At 50.6% G+C, this 20,441-nt stretch overlaps 2 protein-coding genes across 4 annotated transcripts; both read left to right on the plus strand.

Moving 5' to 3' along the window:
- The first annotated feature begins 1,544 nt into the window (after positions 1–1,544).
- On the plus strand, positions 1,545–19,691 carry LOC102560500 (nicotinamide N-methyltransferase). 3 transcript variants are annotated; one of them, XM_059720048.1, is made up of 3 exons: positions 1,545–1,828; positions 2,920–3,127; positions 3,378–6,557. In XM_059720048.1, the coding sequence occupies exons 1-3, from the start codon at positions 1,684–1,686 to the stop codon at positions 3,802–3,804; spliced, it is 780 nt and encodes a 259-aa protein (XP_059576031.1). In that variant the 5' UTR covers positions 1,545–1,683; the 3' UTR covers positions 3,805–6,557. The 3 variants fall into 3 exon arrangements, with proteins under 3 accessions (XP_059576031.1, XP_059576030.1, XP_059576029.1); XM_059720047.1 differs by lacking the exons at positions 2,920–3,127; positions 3,378–6,557 and adding exons at positions 16,373–16,580; positions 19,102–19,691 and having other exon boundaries at positions 1,548–1,828; XM_059720046.1 differs by lacking the exons at positions 1,545–1,828; positions 2,920–3,127; positions 3,378–6,557 and adding exons at positions 14,902–15,093; positions 16,373–16,580; positions 19,102–19,691.
- On the plus strand, positions 7,981–13,313 carry LOC102572902 (nicotinamide N-methyltransferase). The gene is made up of 3 exons (XM_006277244.4): positions 7,981–8,309; positions 11,370–11,577; positions 12,128–13,313. The coding sequence occupies exons 1-3, from the start codon at positions 8,165–8,167 to the stop codon at positions 12,561–12,563; spliced, it is 789 nt and encodes a 262-aa protein (XP_006277306.2). The 5' UTR covers positions 7,981–8,164; the 3' UTR covers positions 12,564–13,313.
- Positions 19,692–20,441: the final 750 nt, after the last annotated feature.

The raw sequence follows: 20,441 nt of genomic DNA on the forward strand, positions 1-20,441 counted from the left end.
GGGATGGGTGAAACCACTAAGACCTGCTAATTGGAAATGCTGAGACGACATGTGTTTGTGCTCCGGATCCATGCGCTCCTCCTTGCAGAGGAAGAGGACAAGCACAAGAGAGATGGGAAAAGGCACAGCTCCGGGGAGGATGGCACAGCTCCGTCCTGTGTTCTTGACAGACGGAGCCAACTAACAAATGTGCAGGGAAAAATTTGATGTAGAGGTGGCGAGATGGATCAGGTCTCATCTTGGGAAGCTCATGAGGGATCAGGGCAGGATTATATCCAGAAGTTGATTTCCATGATTCATCAGAGGGTAAACGGTAGAACATGGTCTGGTTAAGATTTACAAGCCCCTCACCCATGTCCTGGGGAACTACCTTCCCCTTAGGTATCTTTGGACATGAACCTGGGGATTTGGGGCAGCTGCTGGGTGAGGATGTCGCTCCTCTCCACAGCTGTATCAACAGCCAGCTGCAGGGAGCATGGCCTGAACCCTGCAAGGGTCACACCTGTGACAAGGGCAGGATGGGGAACCGCACGCCTAAATGTGCGCGCAGCCTCTTGCTCTGCATGTGCTGGAGGCTGGCAGTAACCGGGGCCTGGATCAAATGCAGAGGTGTAGCAAGTGCTGGTCCCAGGGCCGGTGGTGACACTCAGCCATTGCACTTCACCTCTCATGGCTACTCCTAAGCACAGGCACTTTGCCTATGCGGGCTATTCCTGGGCACTGTATCCTACCCTATCAGACTCAGATCTCCAGGCTCCTTTGCCATGATCCCTGGGCTTCTTGGGAGCAACAGCCGTGGGGAGTCTCTCCGGCTCCTCTCACACATCACACTGCAGACAGATGCACAGCTCACAGGGCATGTTGCCCCCTTTGTGTCCAAGGTTTAGAGGACCACACGTGTTGCAAACAGCAAGTTGAACAAAAGTCACCGAGGTGCACGCCCCTCTCGTGCACTTTCATGCTTTATCTGCAAGCAGCAAAACCCAGCACGAGTAGCCGCAGCCTCCCAACACATATAGGAATGACGGTATGCAGAGCAGGGATACACAACGCTGCCATAACACAAGTGTGACAGTGTAACAGGAGCAGGGTCACACTGGGGAACATTGCTCCCAGGTGTAGCGTGACTTGGGTGCAGCCTGTGGTTCTGACAGTCCTTGTTTAACGCCGATGGAAAGGGTGAATGCATTCCCTGGCCCAGATGAAGCACACGAATGCCGCAGTGAGGCATAAGAGAGCTTTTGTGCTGCTGATGTTGATCTTTATATGAACTTGCTCTCTGTCCTCGCTGCTCTCACGTCCACGATGGGGAATTTGGCCAAGGGTCAGAAGTCCCTTGCTGTGCATATGCATATGCTGTGATGCTGCCAAGGGGGCGGCTGATGGGATGGCCTTGAGCCATTAACTATTCACATCACTCTGTGACCGCTGCAACCTCGGGTTCCCTAAGGATGGGCCTGGGGTGTCCTCCCCCTCCGGCTCAAAGGGCAAGTGGGGATAGTTAACAGCCGGCTGCAACCCTAAAGTGACCATCTGAGGTATAAACAAGCTACAAGGAGCTTTTCAGTGTCAGGGGCACAAAGAGGTTAAAAGGCTGAGTGCAGATGGGATGATACAAGCCCCAAGAACAGACTCAGGCAAGAATAGAGCAGAGCCAGGGAAGAGCCAGGGCAGAGCAAACCCATGGCTGCCTTCACGGGAGGGGAGGTCTACAAGGCAGAGTTCGAGCCCACGGCGTACCTGGAATACTTCAAGTTTGGAGGAGGCACCTTGGGGGATGAGTTCCTCACATTTGTCCTGAAACACTACTGCAAAACCTTCACTTCTGGTAGGTCCTTCCCAAAGCCCTGGGCACTCTTGTCTTCTCTTGGCCAGACAGGGGCACGACCAGCCAGGCACTCAGAGAGGAGACGGGGTGGGAGGTTGCACTGCCCGTGCGACGTGCTTGTGGCCTGCAGTTGCTAGAGACAAGTGCCTCAGTCGTGTGACAAACAGTTCTTGGGCAGTTCACCAAGTTTGTCTTGCTGCCCACAAGCTTTTGTGCAACTGCTTTCCCCTAGGGCTTTCCAGCTACAAAGCACAGCAAAAATGCCAAGTGTTCATGCTTAGCCTCTGAACAGGGCGCAGCGCACTGGAGAGCTTCTCCCACCCTCCCCTCTCATGCATTGCCTGCAAAAAATCAGGCACTGGACTTTTCTTAGGAAAATGATGCCCTGTGTTCACACCACCACCCTCCTGTTGGACTCTAGAGCAGTTGTGTCAGCTCTCTGTGCCCCCTGCTCGTCCTCATCCCTTAAGCAAGGGGTGATGTTGTGAACTCCTGCCCTGCCTAAAGTGCCTGGAGATCCGTGAGCAGAGAGGAGAGGCTATTCAGCGCCCTCGCTGTCCTGGAGCAGATTGTTATATAGCAGATTTCCCCTTCTCCTTACACTGTCATGAAGACATCCCTTGAACTAAAGGGTTTTGAAGGAATCTGGTATGGGGAAGTAAGTGGGATATGCCTGTTAACCTAGAGATTGGCCTTTCTCATAGCATTTGCAAAGGGGGTTGCAAGAGTCAGGGTGCAGCAATGGGATTGGAGGCACTTTGTTTTATGAAATAATTAACGCTGAATAAAAATGCTCACCTAGGTGCAATAGAAATCATGTTTTGGGTTATGGTTCATGAACGGAAAGAGGCTGAGTGCAGGGGGAGCAGAGAGGAGAAACTGCTAAAACTCAAGCATTGTGATGCCTTGCTTTGGCTCTTTATCAGTTCATTTCCGCAGCCCCTGGAAAGGAAAGAGCACCCGTAAAGCAGAGCAAAAATCAGGAAAGGCTGCAGCTTTAGGGGGGCTATGTATCCCCTGCCTCTGCTGGAGGGCATGCAGCATGGGGAAGAGGTGATGATCATCTTGAACCATTCTTTAACCCCAACCAGGTGCTGTGACAGGCCACACCCTGATTGATATTGGCAGTGGACCCACCATTTACCAGCTGCTTTCTGCCTGCGAGTCATTTAAGGAGATCATTGCTTCAGATTATATGGACCAAAATTGCCAGGAGCTGCTGAAGTGGCTGAAGAACGAGCCTGGAGCATTTGACTGGACTCCAGTGGTGCAGCACGTGTGTGAGCTGGAGGGAGACAGGTACCAAGCTGCCATCTAAATCCCATGGGTTTAAACCTGCCCGTAAGAATCCACCTAAATTTCAGGCAGGGTGGGGAAAATGGCTTTCAAAGCTCCCCCATTTATTAAATCCTTCTCCAAGGGAATGGCAATCAGAGACACAAAACCCACGTGCCCATTTCTCAGATCTGTATCCTGAGGGAGGCATTTAAAACACACCAAAACCGATAACCTCTTGCTTTCCTCTCTCTCTTTCCTCTTCTCTCTTTAGGAACAAATGGGCTGAGAAAGAGGGGAAGTTACGAGGAGCCATCAAACGCGTCCTAAAATGTGATGTCCACAAAAGCAACCCCTTGGATCCCGTTGTCCTGCCTCCGGCCGACTGCCTGGTCTCATCGCTGTGCTTGGAAGCTGCCTGCGAAGACCAGAGCTCCTACCGCGCCGCTCTGAGAAACATCAGCTCTCTGCTAAAGCCAGGGGGGCACTTGGTGCTGAGCGGAGATTTGGGCAGCAGTTTCTACATGGTCGGTCCCAAAAAGTTCTCCTGTTTGGCCCTGACAGAGGAATTTTTGAGGGAGGCTCTTAGTGCAACGGGCTTCACCGCTGAGACGGTTGAGGTTCTCTCCCGGGCTGACGTGGCCCAGCACGACATCTGTGATTTCTCTGGGATGTACTTCATTGTCGCCCGCAAAAATTAAAGTGATTAAGTCCCTTGGAGAATTTGGGGAAAATTGTCCCCAGTGGGAAAAGAGAATCTTATTAAGGCTTCATTCTCTTGCTGGTCATGGCTCTCTTCTCCTTTAGTTGTTGTGCATTCCCCATGATAACAGGGAAAGATTTTCCTATGCACCCTTAATTTGGACTGACGACGTTTACCCCCATAGAGGGGCAGTTCGAGGCAATAACTAGCAGACCCTAATTGGTATCTTGGCCTTGATCTGTACTCATTCCTTGCAATGGGATTGATTGGAATTGATGGAATTTGGGATTTATGAGCAGAAAAGTCAAGTTGTCACATAGCCTGAGTGGAAACTATAGGGGTTTTCGCCTTCTTCTGTAGCAGCAGACATAGTACTTTTTCCTTGGTGCTCTCTAGCGTATTTTAACAACCACTTCTTGACCTTGCAGCAGCAGGAGATTGCCAGTGCCCTTGCCCCCCTGCTTTACCAGGCTAGGGTATTCTTGGTGTTTTGGGGCTATGGGCCAGGTAGTAGGGTTGCTTGTCCAGCTTGTTTTGGGGCTATGGGCTCAGGCACCAGGGTTGCTTGCCCAGCTTTAAGAACAGGTTAGGCTAATGCTTGTCTGGGATGCTTTACATGATCCTGCCTTGAGCAAAGGGTTGGGCTAAACGACCTCCTGAGGTCCCTTGCAGCTCTGCTTTTCCATGATTCTCCGAGTGAAAAGATGATATAGGGTCATGCTGGCTTATCTTTGGGCCACAGGGCAGTTGCTTTGCTTACCTGGTGACCACAGCTCCAGACAGCAGCCTTGTTTGAAATGGGTGGGACTACTTGAGTGAGTAATACTCAGCTGTGTGGATGACAACTGGCAGGCTCTTTGGGTAGATGTGATAGCTTTTATTAGACCAGCTAAAGAGTTGGAAATATTGTTCTTTGCAAGTTTTCAGGCACATACACCCTTCTTCAGGCAAGAGAGACTCTGGATACTGTGCCCATTTCAACAGTGGCACCCAATACTTAGTCGCTGCAGCAACAAAACAAAACAAAATTCCTTTGCAGTAGATAGTCCAGTAGAAATATGCTGATTAACACCTTAAATTTTGGTGATTCTTGAACGCTTTCTGCACACCCTGTCCTTTTGGCCTTGGCATTTTCTGAAGCAAACCTCCAGGAAACCACATAGTGAGAGGAATGCTGTTCTCTGTCGTGGTGGTTGTCCTTGTTCTTCAGAGATTCATAGATGTTAGGGTCGGAAGGGACCTCAATAGATCATCGAGTCCGACCCCCTGCATAAGCAGGAAAGAGTGCTGGGTCTAGATGACCCCAGCTAGATACTCATCTAACCTCCTCTTGAAGACCCCCAGGGTAGGGGAGAGCACCACCTCCCTTGGGAGCCCGTTCCAGACCTTGGCCACTCGAACTGTGAAGAAGTTCTTCCTAATGTCCAGTCTAAATCTGCTCTCTGCTAGCTTGTGGCCATTATTTCTTGTAACCCCCGGGGGCGCCTTGGTGAATAAATCCTCACCAATTCCCTTCTGTGCCCCCGTGATGAACTTATAGGCAGCCACAAGGTCGCCTCTCAACCTTCTCTTGCGGAGGCTGAAAAGGTCCAGGTTCTCTAGTCTCTCCTTGTAGGGCTTGGTCTGCAGGCCCTTAACCATACGAGTGGAGTGGCCCTTCTCTGGACCCTCTCCAGGTTATCTGCATCCCTCTTGAAGTGTGGCGCCCAGAATTGCACGCAGTACTCCAACTGCGGTCTGACCAGCGCCCGATAGAGGGGAAGTATCACCTCCCTGGACCTATTCGTCATGCATCTACTGATGCACGATAAAGTGCCATTGGCTTTTCTGATGGCTTCGTCACACTGCCGGCTCACATTCATCTTGGAGTCCACTAGGACTCCAAGATCCCTCTCCACCTCTGTGCCACCCAGCAGGTCATTCCCTAGGCTGTAGGTGTGCTGGACATTTTTCCTCCCTAGGTGCAGCACTTTGCATTTCTCCTTGTTGAACTGCATCCTGTTGTTTTCTGCCCACTTGTCCAACCTATCCAGGTCTGCCTGCAGCTGTTCCCTGCCCTCCGGCGTGTCCACTTCTCCCCATAGCTTTGTGTCATCTGCAAACTTGGACAGAGTACACTTCACTCCCTCGTCCAAGTCACTGATGAAGACATTAAAGAGTATCGGTCCAAGGACCGAGCCCTGCGGGACCCCACTGCCCACACCCTTCCAGGTCGAGACCGACCCATCCACCACGACTCTCTGGGTGCGGCCCTCTAGCCAATTTGCCACCCACCGGACTGTGCAGTCATCCAAGTCACAGCCTCTTAACTTGTTCACCAGTATGGGGTGGGATACCGTATCGAAGGCCTTCCTGAAGTCTAAGTATACGACATCCACCCCTCCTCCTGTGTCCAGGCGTTTCGTAACCTGGTCATAGAAAGAGACTAGATTGGTCAGGCACGATCTGCCCGCCACAAACCTGTGCTGGTTTCCCCTCAGCATAATTTGCCCCGCTGGGCTCTCACAAATGTTGCTCTCCACATTTTTGGCATCTCCAGGTAACTCAACGGATGCTGCTCAAGTGTTTGTCAAATGTCACGTTACGTCTCGAAATTAGCTGTATGAAAAATGGAATCTTTTTCCCTGCAAAAAAGACAGCTTTATTAAATATTCCCAGTGATGAACATGAGAGACTGACTCTTCTAGACCTAAACCAATGTATTATGTGTGGCTTTGCATTGTTTCCAATAAATGCTGAATTGTTCTCTAACTGTACTATGTCATCCTTTTCCTCAGGTTTATGAGTTCCCTGGAAATGTGCATCACCCATGTCCTTCCTGACCACATTGCCAGGACACCACAATTGCAGCGGGGATAGACATTTTTTACAGTTCAGGGATTTGAGGCATAGAAAGCTTGGATATTCCCAAGAAGTTAACACTCCTCCATTTCTTACCCTCTGCCTCAGTTTGCTCATGCAAGGTGCTGGGGGTAGGGTTGTGCTCAGACTAAAGGTCTTGTTCACAGAAGCTGGCAGGAAGTAAACTGCACATTCACTGCAGCCTGGCTGCAGAGGTAGCTAGACATTTGACCAACTTAGATATCCAACAGCTACTCCCAAAAGCTTTGAACACCATCCCCTGCACAGAAGCCCTGGAACCCATTTTCTTTATCTTCCTAGAAGCCTCTATGGTGATTCTGCGGTTGTGTCAATGGAAAAAGAGGGCTGATGGTGAGGGATGTTCAGTGGAGACCCTTCATCTTGTGCTCACCAGACTCAAATATTCAGGGCTCAGATACTATAAAGACATCAGTCTTCACAGCTATAACTTCATGTGGGTGAGATAGACAGATGCTGTGATGCTGAGAATATTGCCTCTGGCTTCAGCTGTGAGGCTCAGGGTTGCCAAAGTATTTTGCCATCCTCTGAGGGGAAAATGCTGCAAGAGGATACAAGTTACAAGCTTTCCATGATGATGCATGTATTATTCTGGCTGCTGTAGTAGTGTAGCATGCACCACGTGGGCTGATTAGGCTATTTCATTGCTTAAAATACATTCTCCAGACATAGTGTGTGTGATGACCTACATGCTCCTGGAACCGAATTAGAAATTACCTTTCCTTTGCTCTTCTGCTGGTCTGCCATGCCACATCCTTTTTGGCATTAGGGAGGAATTTTCCCCCATGGTCAGATTGGTATGGACAGTGGGGGTTTTGCCTTTCTCTATAGTGAGGGATGTGGTCTCTACCCAGGACCTCTTGATCGTATAGTTGCAACATCTAAAAGAAGCTGTGGTTCCCCTGCTTTACTAGTGGCAGGTTGGGATGCTAGGTCTATGTTGCATCAGGGTTGCTAGGTCTATGTTGCATCAGGGGAAGGTAGTCTTAGGTACAGTCTAGATCATGGTTGTATGGGATGGTTTGGATAGGGATGATCCTGCCTCAGGTAGTGGGTTGGACTCGATGGCCTCTGGAGGTCCCTTCCAGCCCCATTGCTCTATGACTCTTCGGTCTATGACTCTGTGCTCATGTCCTCAAGCTTGTTATGGAAGGAGAGTGAACTGAATTTCCTTCCAGCCTATTGTTATTAACTTCTTGCAGAGCTCCAGCAGCTGCATCAGTCTGAAGTTCAAGCCGCTGTTTAAAATCAGATGCGACAGGCACATGTGCACACAAACCAGGAAAAGAGGAACAGCCAACTATAAATCTAAAACAACCCTGAGCTCCCACAGTCAACAAGCTCTGCCTTTGCAGCTCACAGGCGCTGGAAGTGTTAAAAGGCTCCGCTCAGATCCTGGGTGGTTTTGGGCTGGGTTTGTAGTCAGGAGTCCTTTTGCAACCCTTGGACACGGGTTGTGCAAACGCCGGAGAAGGATCATGGCTGAGTTAACAGAAGAGTATGTACTTGAAGCAGACTACGATCCCAAGGCGTACATGGAATTCTTTAACTTAAATGAAAACAGCTTGGAGTATGAGTTCATCAAGTTTGTGCTAAGACATCACTACAAAACCTTCACCCCAGGTAAGTTCCCAGGAGGCTGCCCCGGCTATCCCAGCACAGAGCTTAAGGGAAGGGACCGTCTCTTCTGATCTCCTGCGCAGCAAAAACTTTCACATTTCACCCAATCGCCCTTTTCTTAAGGCTACAGACTTCAGTTATGCCCAAACACCCCGGTGCTTGGGAGACTAAACTGCGTGTTGCAGCGGAGAATGCCCGAACCTGGGAGCAGGCAGTGCCGAAGCCTCTGTTAGGGCTGCCTGTTGGTTTGGTGCAGGCTGGGATGTGTTTTTGTGCTTAGTGTCACTCATTGTCATGCAAAAAGAAGGGATCAGACACAAGATTCCTTCTTCTCAAGACGTGCTCTTCACTGGGCCATGAGCTCAGGTTCTTAGGGACCCAGGACCGACCCCCGTAGCGTCCCCATGCCCCTCCTAAACCCTGGATACCAGAACTGGACCTGGCAGCTTTGCAAAACATTGGTTTCCCAGCTTGTTTGCAGGAACAAAAACAAAAAGAAAAAAAATCCTCATTGCTTTTGACCTTTTCCAGGGTTACTTAGTAACATGGAGCTACCTGTCTAAACAAAAAGGCTGCCTTGAAATAAAAAAAGGTTCATGCTTGGGTTAAAAAGTGCCAGGACAACCTGAGTGAGTGGAAAGTTCCCGATCTGGTTCTGCTTTTGTTGTTGCAAACCAGTTCTGTCTGAAAGATTTTGTCCAGCTCTGCTGAACACAGGGTAGTGGCGAGTCGTATTAGTGTTGCATAGAGAAGTAGCATTGCTTCCTGCTTCCAACCTCATTTGTACTCAGCCAAGAACTGACTGCGTTTACCTGTACTGCCTCGGTGCTGCACTGAAGGCTCATGTTGAGGCAAAATCCTTCTTGGAGCCACTGCTTTCTAAGGGAAGCTACTCCCCTCCAGGGTTTGCCGTTCCCAGGCGTATCACCTTGCACTGGAACATGTGTTGTGGATGATGATCCAGGACACAGAAACACGAGCTGGATTTCCTCGTTGTCTACTACCCCACCCCAAACACTGCTCCACCTGCAAATGTGACAGGCAGAGGTTTCAGATCATAAATTTTAGACATGAATTGTGTTATTAAAGAGCATTGAATCCAAGCCTGGCTTCCAGGGGGAGGGGGCCTCCAAAGACCTGATCTACTCAACAGCATCTCCCAATCAACAGCTATCAGTATGTTTTGAGATGTCTCCCGTTAAACCCATATACATGTGAGTTCCTTAATCAAGATATCACTGAATGCCTGGAGAAATCCAAGTGTGTGATATCAAAGTTGTCTTCTCAGCCTGACTTGTAATCTGTAAAATGAACACTTAACACTGAGCATCCAACATCAAGTGTCTCTGGCTGCAACTCATAGGCATAGGAAGTGTTAAAAGGCTTGGTTTAGATGCTGAGTGATGATGGGCTGGGTTGTTTATATAAAACAGGCAAAATAATGAAAAAAAGAACAGGTCGGGTTAACTTAAGCTCCTGCCATCTGGCATGAATTGTATTTTTGGCTCTGATTTTGTTGACAGAAGCCTGGTCCCAGGATTGGCCTCAAACTGACACTCCCCACCCCTTTAATTTTTTTTCCTAACATTGGAGCTACAGTGATTGGTAAAAACTTTGAAATTCCCTTCATTTCTCAATTTTTTTTTGTGGAAAAAAATAGCATTAGTAGCTCAGAAGAGCTCTGTTTTGTGGGTCATTGACTCAGAAATTTGTAAAAATATAACATCAGGAGAGTGTGGGCTGTCTTCTGGGTTGAGCTGCTGAGGTATTTTGCAGTGAACTGTTTTCTGAGTCAACAAATATTCATTCACCAGAACTGGACATTTTCACAACATTGCATCCATTTTGATGGAATTTTCACCATTTTTTTTTGAATGATTTCATAGAAATAGATGCCTTCTACCCTGATTTGTTTGTAACAGGAGGGGCAAAGTGGAAGGAAGCACAACAGTTATTAGTGTAATCTTTCCCATCTCATCTGAGTGCAGCTTAGCATGAGAAAACCTCTGCTTTCACCTGCTATACAAGGTGGCAGTGAGGACCCATTAGCTAGAGGGCAGGAGTATGGTGAAATGAAACAAAATCAGAAAAAATAACATGTGTTCAGGCAGAGCCTGTATTTTCTGCACTCTTCCTGGAGGGAAAAAGAAGCTGCATGAACTAGCCGGAGAACTATTTCATACAGGGAAACAAGAGGTGTATTAAGTCACACAGAGTGCAACTGCCAGGGACCAGCATTATTTCTCTAGCAGCATTTGTCCAGGTGTCTACTTCTCCACATATTTAGATGGAGAATTTAAAGCTACTGATGGTGTTTAGGGAGAGACCTTCCATTAGATGCTGGGGGGTGTCCAAATTGCAAAAAATGTCTGTGAAAATCTCAAGATAACCATACAAGAGTTGGGGAGAATTTGGAGAATATAGTGCAGTGCCCTGCAACCAAATATCAACATGTCCTCTCTCAGTGTGGGGGAAGTGTACCCAGATTTGGGGCACTGCCAGCATGCCTCTGCTCCGGACCCAGCAGTTTGCAAACACTAGAGAGCTCTCTTCACCTCTGTGCAGCTGTTTGCTGCACTCATCCAGGTTGGTCTGCAGGGTCCCTCTGCCTCTATGGATAACCCCGATTTAATTTAACCAAAAGCTATTCAATTCTTGTGGTCATAATCTGAGGACAGACTGGTTTCAGGCCAGGTGGACTTGGGTTGGGGTCCTCAGTGGAAACAGGTATGATATTTTAGGTTGGATATTAGGAAAAAACTCTCTCACTAGGAGGGCAGTGAAGCACAGGACCAGGTTAGCCAGAGAGATGGTGCAGTCTCCATCTGTGGAGGTTTTGAAGACCCAGCTAGACAAAGCCTCAGCTGGGATGATGTAGTTGGCGCTGACCCTGCTTGGAGCAGGGGTTGGACTAGATGTGACCTCCTGAGCTCCCTTCCCACCCTCATTTTTTTATGATTCTGTGAAATTAATTGGAAAAAAATACCATAGCCCAGCATTACTGGGATTCCCTTGAACTTGGATAAAACTCAATGAGCTCCAAAATGCTCTGTCCCAACCCAGGTGCCGTCAAAGGCGACACTCTGATTAGCATCAGCAACAGCCCTGCAATCTACCCGCTTCTCTCAGCCTGTGAGACCTTCAAGGAGATCATCATTGCAGACTGCAGGGACCAGAATTGCCAGGAGCTGCAGAAATGGCTGAAGCAGGAGCCTGGAGCATTTGACTGGTCTCAAGTGGGGAAATACATGTGCGAACTGGAGGGAGGCAGGTAAGGGATGGAAGCTCGTCCCCATGCCCCTAGCGTGCCGCAGAGGTCGGTCTCCACTCTTTGATCAAATGGGACACGCAAAGAGGCAAACTTTGTTTTGGACAGCCCAGAAGAGCCTGCAGCAAAGGCAGAGGGAGATGCGGGCAGAAATGCCAGGGGGACAAAGGGAGGGAGAAAGAGGTTTCACTTGGGGACTTCACAGTTTTTCTAGAGCCCCGGGATTGAGCACAACAGCTTTTGACACTATGGTAGTGAGTAAACTTGCCTAGATTCAGCAATTGGTGTGAACCCCTGGCAGGGGCTGACTGGCTAAAATGCTGCCAACGGCCCAAGGTCCACCAGCAAACTTGGCAGGAGCTGGAAGCAGCATTTGGGGCTTATTGTGGGGTGGGTTTAATTGTATTTGCTTCCCAAACCCTAACAGAGGTGTCCAAAAGACTCAGGAAATCAATGTCACTGGGGAACTCTGTCTGCTTACAATGTGCACAGCTCCATCATGGTGCGGAGGCATGAAGAGACTTGTCAGTCAATACCTCGTTCTTTCCTTTAGGCACAAGTGGACTGAGAAAGAGGGGAAGCTACGAAAAACCATTAGCCATATCCTAAAATGTGATGTTCACGAAAGCAAGCCCCTGGGTCCAGATGTCCTCCCTCCGGCTGACTGCCTGGTGTCGTCATTTTGCTTGGAAACAGTCTGCAAAGACCAGAGCTCCTACCGCGCTGCTCTGAAGAACATCAGCTCTCTGCTAAAGCCAGGGGGGCACTTGGTGCTGAGCGGAGATTTGGGCACCAGTTTCTACATGGTTGGTCCCAAAAAGTTCTTCTGTTTGGTTCTGACAGAGGAATTTTTGAGGGGGGCTCTTAGTGCAGCTGGCTTTGCCATTCAGGAGTTTGACGTCCTCTCCAGGGACGATGACACCATGCAGGAAATCTGCGATTGCTCTGGGATGTACTTCATTGTCGCCCGCAAAGAGAAAGTGATTTAAGTCCCTTGGAGAATAAGTGGGACACAAAAGGATCCCTCTAAAATAGAAATTAAAATTAAATTAATTAAAAAGCTACATTATGCCCAAGATGATGCAAATATTCCTGCTTAAAATGAGTTTCACCCTTTCCTGTGAAAATACAAACATCTAAAAAAATGAGAAATTGCAGCATTTGCATGCGAGTGGAAGTCCCCACTAGGCAGGAGAGGAACGCAGACTCTCAGGCGTGATGCTGGTGTCTTCTGACCCTGAACAACAGGAGTAACATGAAAACTGCCTTGAGAGTGGCCAGGGTGTTGCTTCCACATGTACTAATCATGAATTGCTTATGCCAGTCTAGATCTTTTCAGGCCCTGGGTTCCTCAAGCTCTTGACAAACCTTTCACCATGTCTGGAAGGGCACTGTATATGGGCACCCAAGATGTGCCCTGTGGTTTTTGGTCCAATGCCTGGTTTGTCTGATCTCAGGCTTTGATAATAGGAGGCACCAATGCAAGGAACAGGAGAGGAAGTGGGTTGTGGGTCGGATGGTATTTGTTGTTTCTTGCGGAGAGTGATTTGCCCTCTGATCTGCATTGAAAACAATCAAATAATCCATTAGATTGGCTTCTTAGAACTAATTACACCTGCCTGATACACAATAGTCTGCTTTAACTCTTGAATAGAAAATGCTCGTATCCAGTATAACATGCAAACTACTTCTGCATGGAGTTCTCATCTATGAATCAGTAAAACAGAACTGGAAACTTTTGCCAGTTTGGAGGAGTTATTTTGCAGCCCCCCCCACCCTGCTTTTTTTTGCTGCTGTCTAACTTATCTAATACCAAGAGCCCTGTTTGGTATGAAGCAAACCCAGAGAAAGCTGCCAGCCCTTAGGTGCCCTCAGTACAGTCTGTCTGGAGCCGAGCTATAGCACTGTTTGCTGTCCCAGCGGGCAGTTCCCATGCCACTTCACCAATGCATCTCACCCACCCAGTGCAACCCATCCCATCGCACAGGGCACAGTTTCTTCTCCGTCCTGTTCTGAAGCCTGTGATACATCAAGAAAAATGCCGTCACATGTTAACTACCAAGTGCCTACTTCACAGGCATCCCTAGGCAGCTCAGAGACTTCTGGATCTCCCTCCTGGTTCAGTGAGTTGCACTCCTACAGCCAAAATGAATCCCCCTCCTCCTGACTATGGGGCGTCACTTTGCAGCCATAAAAAGTTACTCATGAGGATGATAAAACACAGGGAGCAATGCCCACAGTTACTCACAAGGATGGTAAAACCAGGGAGCGATGCCCTGTCCTACAGCTCTCTGCTGTGGTGCTGGAAGAGGGATGAGTTTTGACAAGTATTCAGCAATCCCACATGTCACTGCTTTCCTGACACACACAGGCATCCGTAGGCCACTTCCATCCTCCAACACCCCCCCAGCAATAGCTCGCAGCCCCAGCACGCTGTTACAGTAACACCTGTCCCATAGCCTCTGTATCCAGTCCTTAAGAAAGTTGCTGAAGCAGTTTTACAAGGGAATCACTTGTAAATACTGTGTCCAGTTTTGGGACTCCCGCTGCAGAAAGGATGTGGACAAGTTGGAGGGAGTCCAGTGATGGGCAACAAAAATGGTTGGGGGGCTGGGGGACATGACTTGTGAGGAGAGGCTAAGGGTTACTTAGTCTGAAGAAGAGAAGACCGAGAGGGGATTTGATAGCAACCTTCAGCTCCCTGCTGTGGGGCTGCAAAGAGGACGGAGCTGGGCTGTTCTCAGTGGGGACAGATACAGGACAAGGAGCAATGGGCTCCAGTTGCAGCAAGGGAAGTTGAGGTTGGATATTAGGAAAAACTCTCTCACTAGGAGGGTGATGAAGCACTGAAGCAGGTTACCCAGAGAAGTGCTGGAGTCTCCATCCTTGGAGGTGTTAAAACCCAGCTCGACAAAGCCTTGGCTGGGATGATGTAGTTGGGGAGGGTCCTGCTTTGAGCAGGGGGGTGGACTGGATGTGCCCTCCTGAGCTCCCTTCCAACCCTCGGTTTCTATGACTGCATAGCTCTGAAATACACTGTCTCAGTCCATTTTCCCCCTTAAGAAAACCCAAACTTGGAAGCAATATATCCAGTGGGTGTATCTAGGATTGTCAGAGCTGTCACCACATCTTCGAGGGCCAAAGAAAGCCCGAGACCTCCCCAGTGCGTGCCTGGCAGCTTCAGCTCTGGGTTTATCACCTCTGGTCTCTGCAAGCCTCTCAGTCGGAGAGCTCCAGCATGAGAGCAGCAGGGCGAGGACTGCAATCTGGCAGCATAGGAAAGGGTTACAATAGTGGACGCGGAAGTTAGGAGTACAGCTGACCCAGAGGGCGGGACCCAAAATTATTGCATGTGCAAGATGGAGGCTCCAGCTAGCTTCACGGAAGGGGAAGTTTATCAGATGGATTTCAACCCTGGGGTCTACTTGGAAACATACTACAGCCTCGGTGCAAGTCACTGCAAAGGAAACAAGATCCTGACACTCAACCTGAGAAGCCTGTGTGAGATGTTCGCTTTCAGTGAGTGTCACACAGCACACTGCATTGTGTTTGGCAGGGAATAATTTCCAAGTCCTAAGAAGGCCCATTTCCTTGTTCTCTGAGCTAACACAGGTACTGTCTCTAATGGGGAATTCAACCCTGGATAAGGTAGGAAGACCTGCAGCGGGTTCATGTTCATTAATGCACCTTAGATACTGTGCATTTATTTTAGTACTTCCTTAATAAAGTACTAACTAAATGCACTAAAGTTACAGTGCAGTAGCATGGGCACAGTTATTTAGTGATGCTAACTGCACATTATCCGAATAAGACTGCACAGTAGACTAATAGCACGTTTTTTGCCATGACAAGCTACTGCACAGTGTTATTAGGCTAATGTGCAATAAGTGTCTTGTGTAGACACACTTGGGAAGCGCCAAGGCACGTCTAGGGGCCCGGAAACACGCCCCCCCCCCCATCTTGGTAACAACAGCTGTGGGGCCAGGACAGGTCACCATGCATCGCACTACCCGCTCCTCGCTGCAGCCATGGGCAGTATCTCAAAGTCTGTTAACCTCACATGTCACTACGTTGCCAGCATACTGGCTACTTACTGGGCTTCACCCATGTCCACATAGGAGGCAGTCTCCATTCAAGAGAGGTGGGGATGGATTAGCAGGTGGTGCTGGCACCAGCAATTAAACCTTTTACCCCCCCCGCCCCACCACCCCACAGGAAGGTACAAGTACCCTCTGCATCCTGTTCCTAAATGATTTTCCTTGCTCTTTCCCTTCCTAAGCTGAAAAATACAGCAGGCAGCTAAGTAGGTAAAGCCTGTTCTGCATCAGTCTGGACAAAGTCCCGTGCTGAACTGCTTTAGGATAGGTAAAGACTAACCCAACTGTCGTTAGAGGCCTGCCCTGAGACCAGGGGCCCAGAGCAGTGGGTGCTGTGCAAAAACCCAGGAAGCGATTGTCCTGACCCCAGGTCTGTACAGTCAGAATAGGTGGGACAGGCTCCTTATTCCCGCTGAGCATGCCTGAAACACCCCGGGGGGGTTCACTGATGCATCGCAAATCCTTCAAGGCCTCTGTGGTACATGGAAATCAAAGCCCTGCATCCTTGCTGAGACCTGAAAAGCCCAGCTCCTGTCTGTGCAAAGGCTGGCATCGGGTCACTGCTGGAGCAGCACCCATCCAGCGCACCGGCCACGTGAGGCGGTGTGGAAACAAGGTCGTTCCCAGCCAGCCCAACCCCGGGACAGCAGCGATTGCCTTTGCGGTGCCAGGTAACACTGCTCCCCCCTGTTCCAACACAGGTGATGTGAAGGGTGACACCCTGATAGATATTGGCAGCGGCCCCACCATTTACCAGCTCCTTTCTGCCTGCGAGAAGTTTAACGAGATCATCGTTTCGGACTATGCGGACCGGAACCGCCAGGAGCTGGAGAAGTGGCTGAAGAAGGAGCCGGGAGCGTTTGACTGGACCCCAGTGGTGAAATACGTGTGCGAGCTGGAGGGACAGAGGTAGGAGGCTTGGCTGCTGACACACCCTTCAAGGGAAGGGGCCTTTCCCTCCTTTTTTTGGAGGGAATGAGGATTTTTGGAGAATCAGTAGGCTAAAGGTGTCAATAGGAAATTAAAACTATTTAATTTGCTAAGGCAGTGACAGAGTTTAAGTTGGCCAAGGGAGTCCAGGACAATAAGAAGTCCTTTAGGCATGTAGGGAGCAGAAGGAAAACAAATGTTAGCGTGGGGACCCTGCTGAGCACCTCGGGACAGCTGGTAACGGGCACTCAGGGAACAGCTGAACTCCTGAATGCCCACTTTGCGTCTGTGTTTCACCGGACCAAGGGGAAAGACAAGCGAGATACGGCTCACAGGGGCATGGTGGGACTGGCAGCCTCCCCACTGTGGGTGCTGAGCGGGTGCAAAACCAACCAGAAAAGCTAGCCATGTATAAGTCAGCAGGACCAGATGGACTCCACCCGCGAGTGCTGTAGGAGCCAGCGGAGATCATTGCGGGACCCCTGGCAAAGCTCTTTCAGAAATCGTGGCACACAGGGGAGGGAGATACCTGAGGATTGGAAGAGGGCCAACATTGTGCCCATCTTCAAGAAGGGGAAGAGGGAGGACCCGGGCAACTATAGGCCAGTCAGCCTCACCTCCATCCCAGGGAAAATCCTGGAAAAACTCATTAGAGAATCTATGTGCGACACGCTCGTGGAGGGTAAGATCCTGAACGACAGCCAGCACGGCTTCGTCGCGGGCAGGTCTTGTCTTACCAATCTCATCTCCTTCTATGACCAGGTCTCTCGCACCTGGACACGGGAGACAAGGTCGATGTTATATACCTCGACTTCCAAAAGGCTTTTGATCTAGTATCCCATGGTATCCTTGTGGGAAAACTGGAAGATTGTGGGCTTAACTGCTCGACGGTTCAGTGGGTGGAAAACTGGCTCCAGGGTCGGGCCCAGAGAGTTCCCATGAATGGATGTGTGTCGTCCTGGCGCGACGCGGGCAGCGGTGTCCCTCAGGGGTCCGTGCTTGGACCGGTGCTTTTCAACATCTTTATCAATGATTTGGATGTGGGGGTGAAAAGCTCGCTGGCCCAGTTTGCGGATGACACCAAGTCATGGGGCAGCGTGGTCACGCCAAAGGATAGGTTGCAGGTACAGGTGGACCTGGCCAGGCTGGAGAGGTGGGTGGACCAGAACCAGATGAAGTTCAACTCTCAGAAGTGTCAGGTGCTGCATCTGGGGGCAAACAATCCCCAGCAGACCTCAGGCTCGGCGGTGACAATTAGACTTGCACCAAGGCCAAAAGGGACCTAGGGGTAGTGCTCGACCATCGCACGAAAATGAGCTGGCAGTGCGATGCTGTGGCCCGCAGGGCAAACACCACACTGCCACTCATATGATCAGGGACTTGCAAGACAAGCCATACGAGGAGAGGCCGAGGGACCTGGGCCTTTTCAGCCTACAGAAGAGCAGGCTGAGAGGGGACTTGGTAGCAGCTTGCCGCTACATCGGGGAGTACATCAAGGGCTCAGTGAACAGCTGTTCACCAGGACACCCCTGGGGAAGACCAGGAGCAATGGGTACAAACTCCTGGAAGCCGCATCAGGCTCAAGTCCAGGGAAACTCCACAGTCAGGGTGTCCAGACTGTGGAATAAACTCCCTCCAGGGGTGGTGCGGTCACCTACCCTGGACATCTTCAACAGGAGACTGGACGGTCACCTCACTGGGGTCACTTGGCCCCAGTTGTCTTTTCCTGCCTAGTGCGGGGGGCTGCACCCGACGATCTACCAGGTCCCTTGCAGCCCCTGACCGTCTCTGAAAACCCTAGACAACTGCACACTAGATATTTTTGCAGACAACACAACCTTTCCGGGTGAGTTTCTGTACGATTCCAGCAGAGGGCTCGTGGGCCCTGCGTTCTAGCTCAGCTCTCACCAGCCTCTGTCCCCGAAGGAGAGGGCCTCCGAACAGGACCTTTATCTCTGCCCCTTTGCAAAGGGCCCTGATGGGAATAAGGCAATGCAAATGGTAGGTGGGAAAACAGCTGCAGCTGTAGCTACATGCAGCAACTCTAGCAGTTTCTCCTGATGTGATACAGCGGGTGCTGAGCAACTCACGTAGCTTTAATCTAGTCTCTCTGGTCCTGGGGTTTCCACAGCTAAATGCTTCGCATGCTGGCATCTGAGCTCCCCGGAAGCAGCTTTGGGGGTGTCTGCACAGGATGCCCTTGCTCTTCTGGTCTGCAGTGCAGATGCACCCTGAGTCTCCCTCTGGGGACCCTAAGCTCAGAGTTAGGGGCCTTTGTCTGTCTGGGAACAAGTGCAGGTGCCTGGCCATGGCCTCAATGGCTTCTTGTGACAGTAAGATCTACAGCCTCATTGTGTATAATGGGGGGGGGGGGGGGCGAGCATCCCCTCTTCAAGGCACTGCTTTTCAGTTTCATTGAACGCCCTCCCTTTTCTATCCACACAAGCTTGTAGGCAGGCAGGTGACTGAGAGGTTTCATGCACTCAATATTTCCTCTCAGGGAAAAGTGGGCTGAGAAGGAAGAGAAACTGAGGAAGAAAGTGAAGCAGGTTCTGAAGTGCGACGTGAGGAAACCCAACCCTCTGGCGCCCGTGACGCTGCCCGCGGCCGACTGCCTGCTCTCCACGCTGTGCTTGGAAGCTGCCTGCAAAGACCTGGGCACCTTTCGTGCTGCCCTGAAAAACATCAGCTCCCTGGTGAAGCCGGGGGGACACCTGGTAATGGTGACGGTGTTGAAAGAAACCTATTATGTGGTTGACCAGCACAGCTTCTCCTGCTTGTACCTGGACCAGGAGTCAGTGGAAGAAGCCATTAAAGACGCTGGGTTTGACATCAAGTTCATCAAGGAGATTCAGGAACATTCCCCAAACACCTTTTCAGACTTTGGAGCCTTGCTCCATGTGGTTGCATGCAAGCGGGGCCCTAAACCAGCACAATGAGGAGCGTTGCTCAGTGCTGACACCAGCTTGAATCCTTGCCTGCTCTGCATCACACCCGGAAAATGCTCTGGGGCGAGCCACTTTGTTCAAAAATTACCTTTTGCTTTTCAATAAAGTGGAGCTGGAAACCTCTGCCAGCTTGAAAGGGTTATTAGTGCTCCCTACCACCTTTTTGGGGGGGGGGGGGGCTGTGTGCTGCAGTGTTGGTGGGTTCAGTGGAGGAGCCAGCTTCCACAAACAAGTGAAGTTCCCTTCATTATTAAAGAAAGGGAAGGGGAGGGACGTGAGTGGGAGCCAGCTGTGCCTCAGAGCCCTGGTCCCTGTGTGCAGTGCCTCCATCGCTATGCTTGCACTTTCCCGCCAGTCTCAGCCCAGCAGGTGCCTGAGTGGGGGGGCGCAGCTGCAGCCCAGCCCTGGTCCCCACAGGAGGTCCGTGCAAGCGCGGAGCCTCAGCCGCCTGAAGGCGTGCAGCGATTGGCTGGGAGGGATGCCGTTCTGTGCGCCGATTGGTCCGCCTGCGATCCTTAGCGGTCCCATAGCGCGGGCAGGGCAGGGATGCTGCAGCGGGGCCGGGCCGGGTCGGGCCGCGGGGGGGGGTCTCCTCTTTCGCAACATTTACACGGAATCCCCCCCCCCCCCCCCCCACACACACACCTTGTTTAAAAATAAAAAGAAAGCGGGGGAAAAAAAGAAATGAGAACCCGCGGAGCGGGAAGAACCCGCGGGGCTCTTCTGCACAGTCGCGCTGTGGAGAGGAGCGGGGTGGAAATGGCGGGAAACTGGAACCGGCGGCGGTGTGTGGCAATGAGTGTGGGCGCGCGTGCACAACACGCTCTAGATCAGCGCGGCCGTCCCCGCACGCAGAGGGGGAGCGATGCGGGTAGTTACAACTGATGTGTGT

Source organism: Alligator mississippiensis, chromosome 16 (genome assembly GCF_030867095.1).
Source record: "Alligator mississippiensis isolate rAllMis1 chromosome 16, rAllMis1, whole genome shotgun sequence".
In the NCBI taxonomy this organism is placed as follows: Eukaryota; Metazoa; Chordata; order Crocodylia; family Alligatoridae; genus Alligator; species Alligator mississippiensis.

Excerpts from the sequence above, each read along its gene's own strand:
- LOC102560500 (XM_059720046.1), top strand. The coding sequence starts at position 14,925 with ATGTGCAAGATGGAGGCTCCAGCTAGCTTCACGGAAGGGGAAGTTTAT. Across the intron at positions 15,094-16,372 it reads GTGTGAGATGTTCGCTTTCA|GTGATGTGAAGGGTGACACC; the intron begins GTGAGTGTCACA and ends GTTCCAACACAG. Across the intron at positions 16,581-19,101 it reads TGCGAGCTGGAGGGACAGAG|GGAAAAGTGGGCTGAGAAGG; the intron begins GTAGGAGGCTTG and ends ATTTCCTCTCAG.
- LOC102572902 (XM_006277244.4), top strand. The coding sequence starts at position 8,165 with ATGGCTGAGTTAACAGAAGAGTATGTACTTGAAGCAGACTACGATCCC. Across the intron at positions 8,310-11,369 it reads CTACAAAACCTTCACCCCAG|GTGCCGTCAAAGGCGACACT; the intron begins GTAAGTTCCCAG and ends GTCCCAACCCAG. Across the intron at positions 11,578-12,127 it reads TGCGAACTGGAGGGAGGCAG|GCACAAGTGGACTGAGAAAG; the intron begins GTAAGGGATGGA and ends TCTTTCCTTTAG.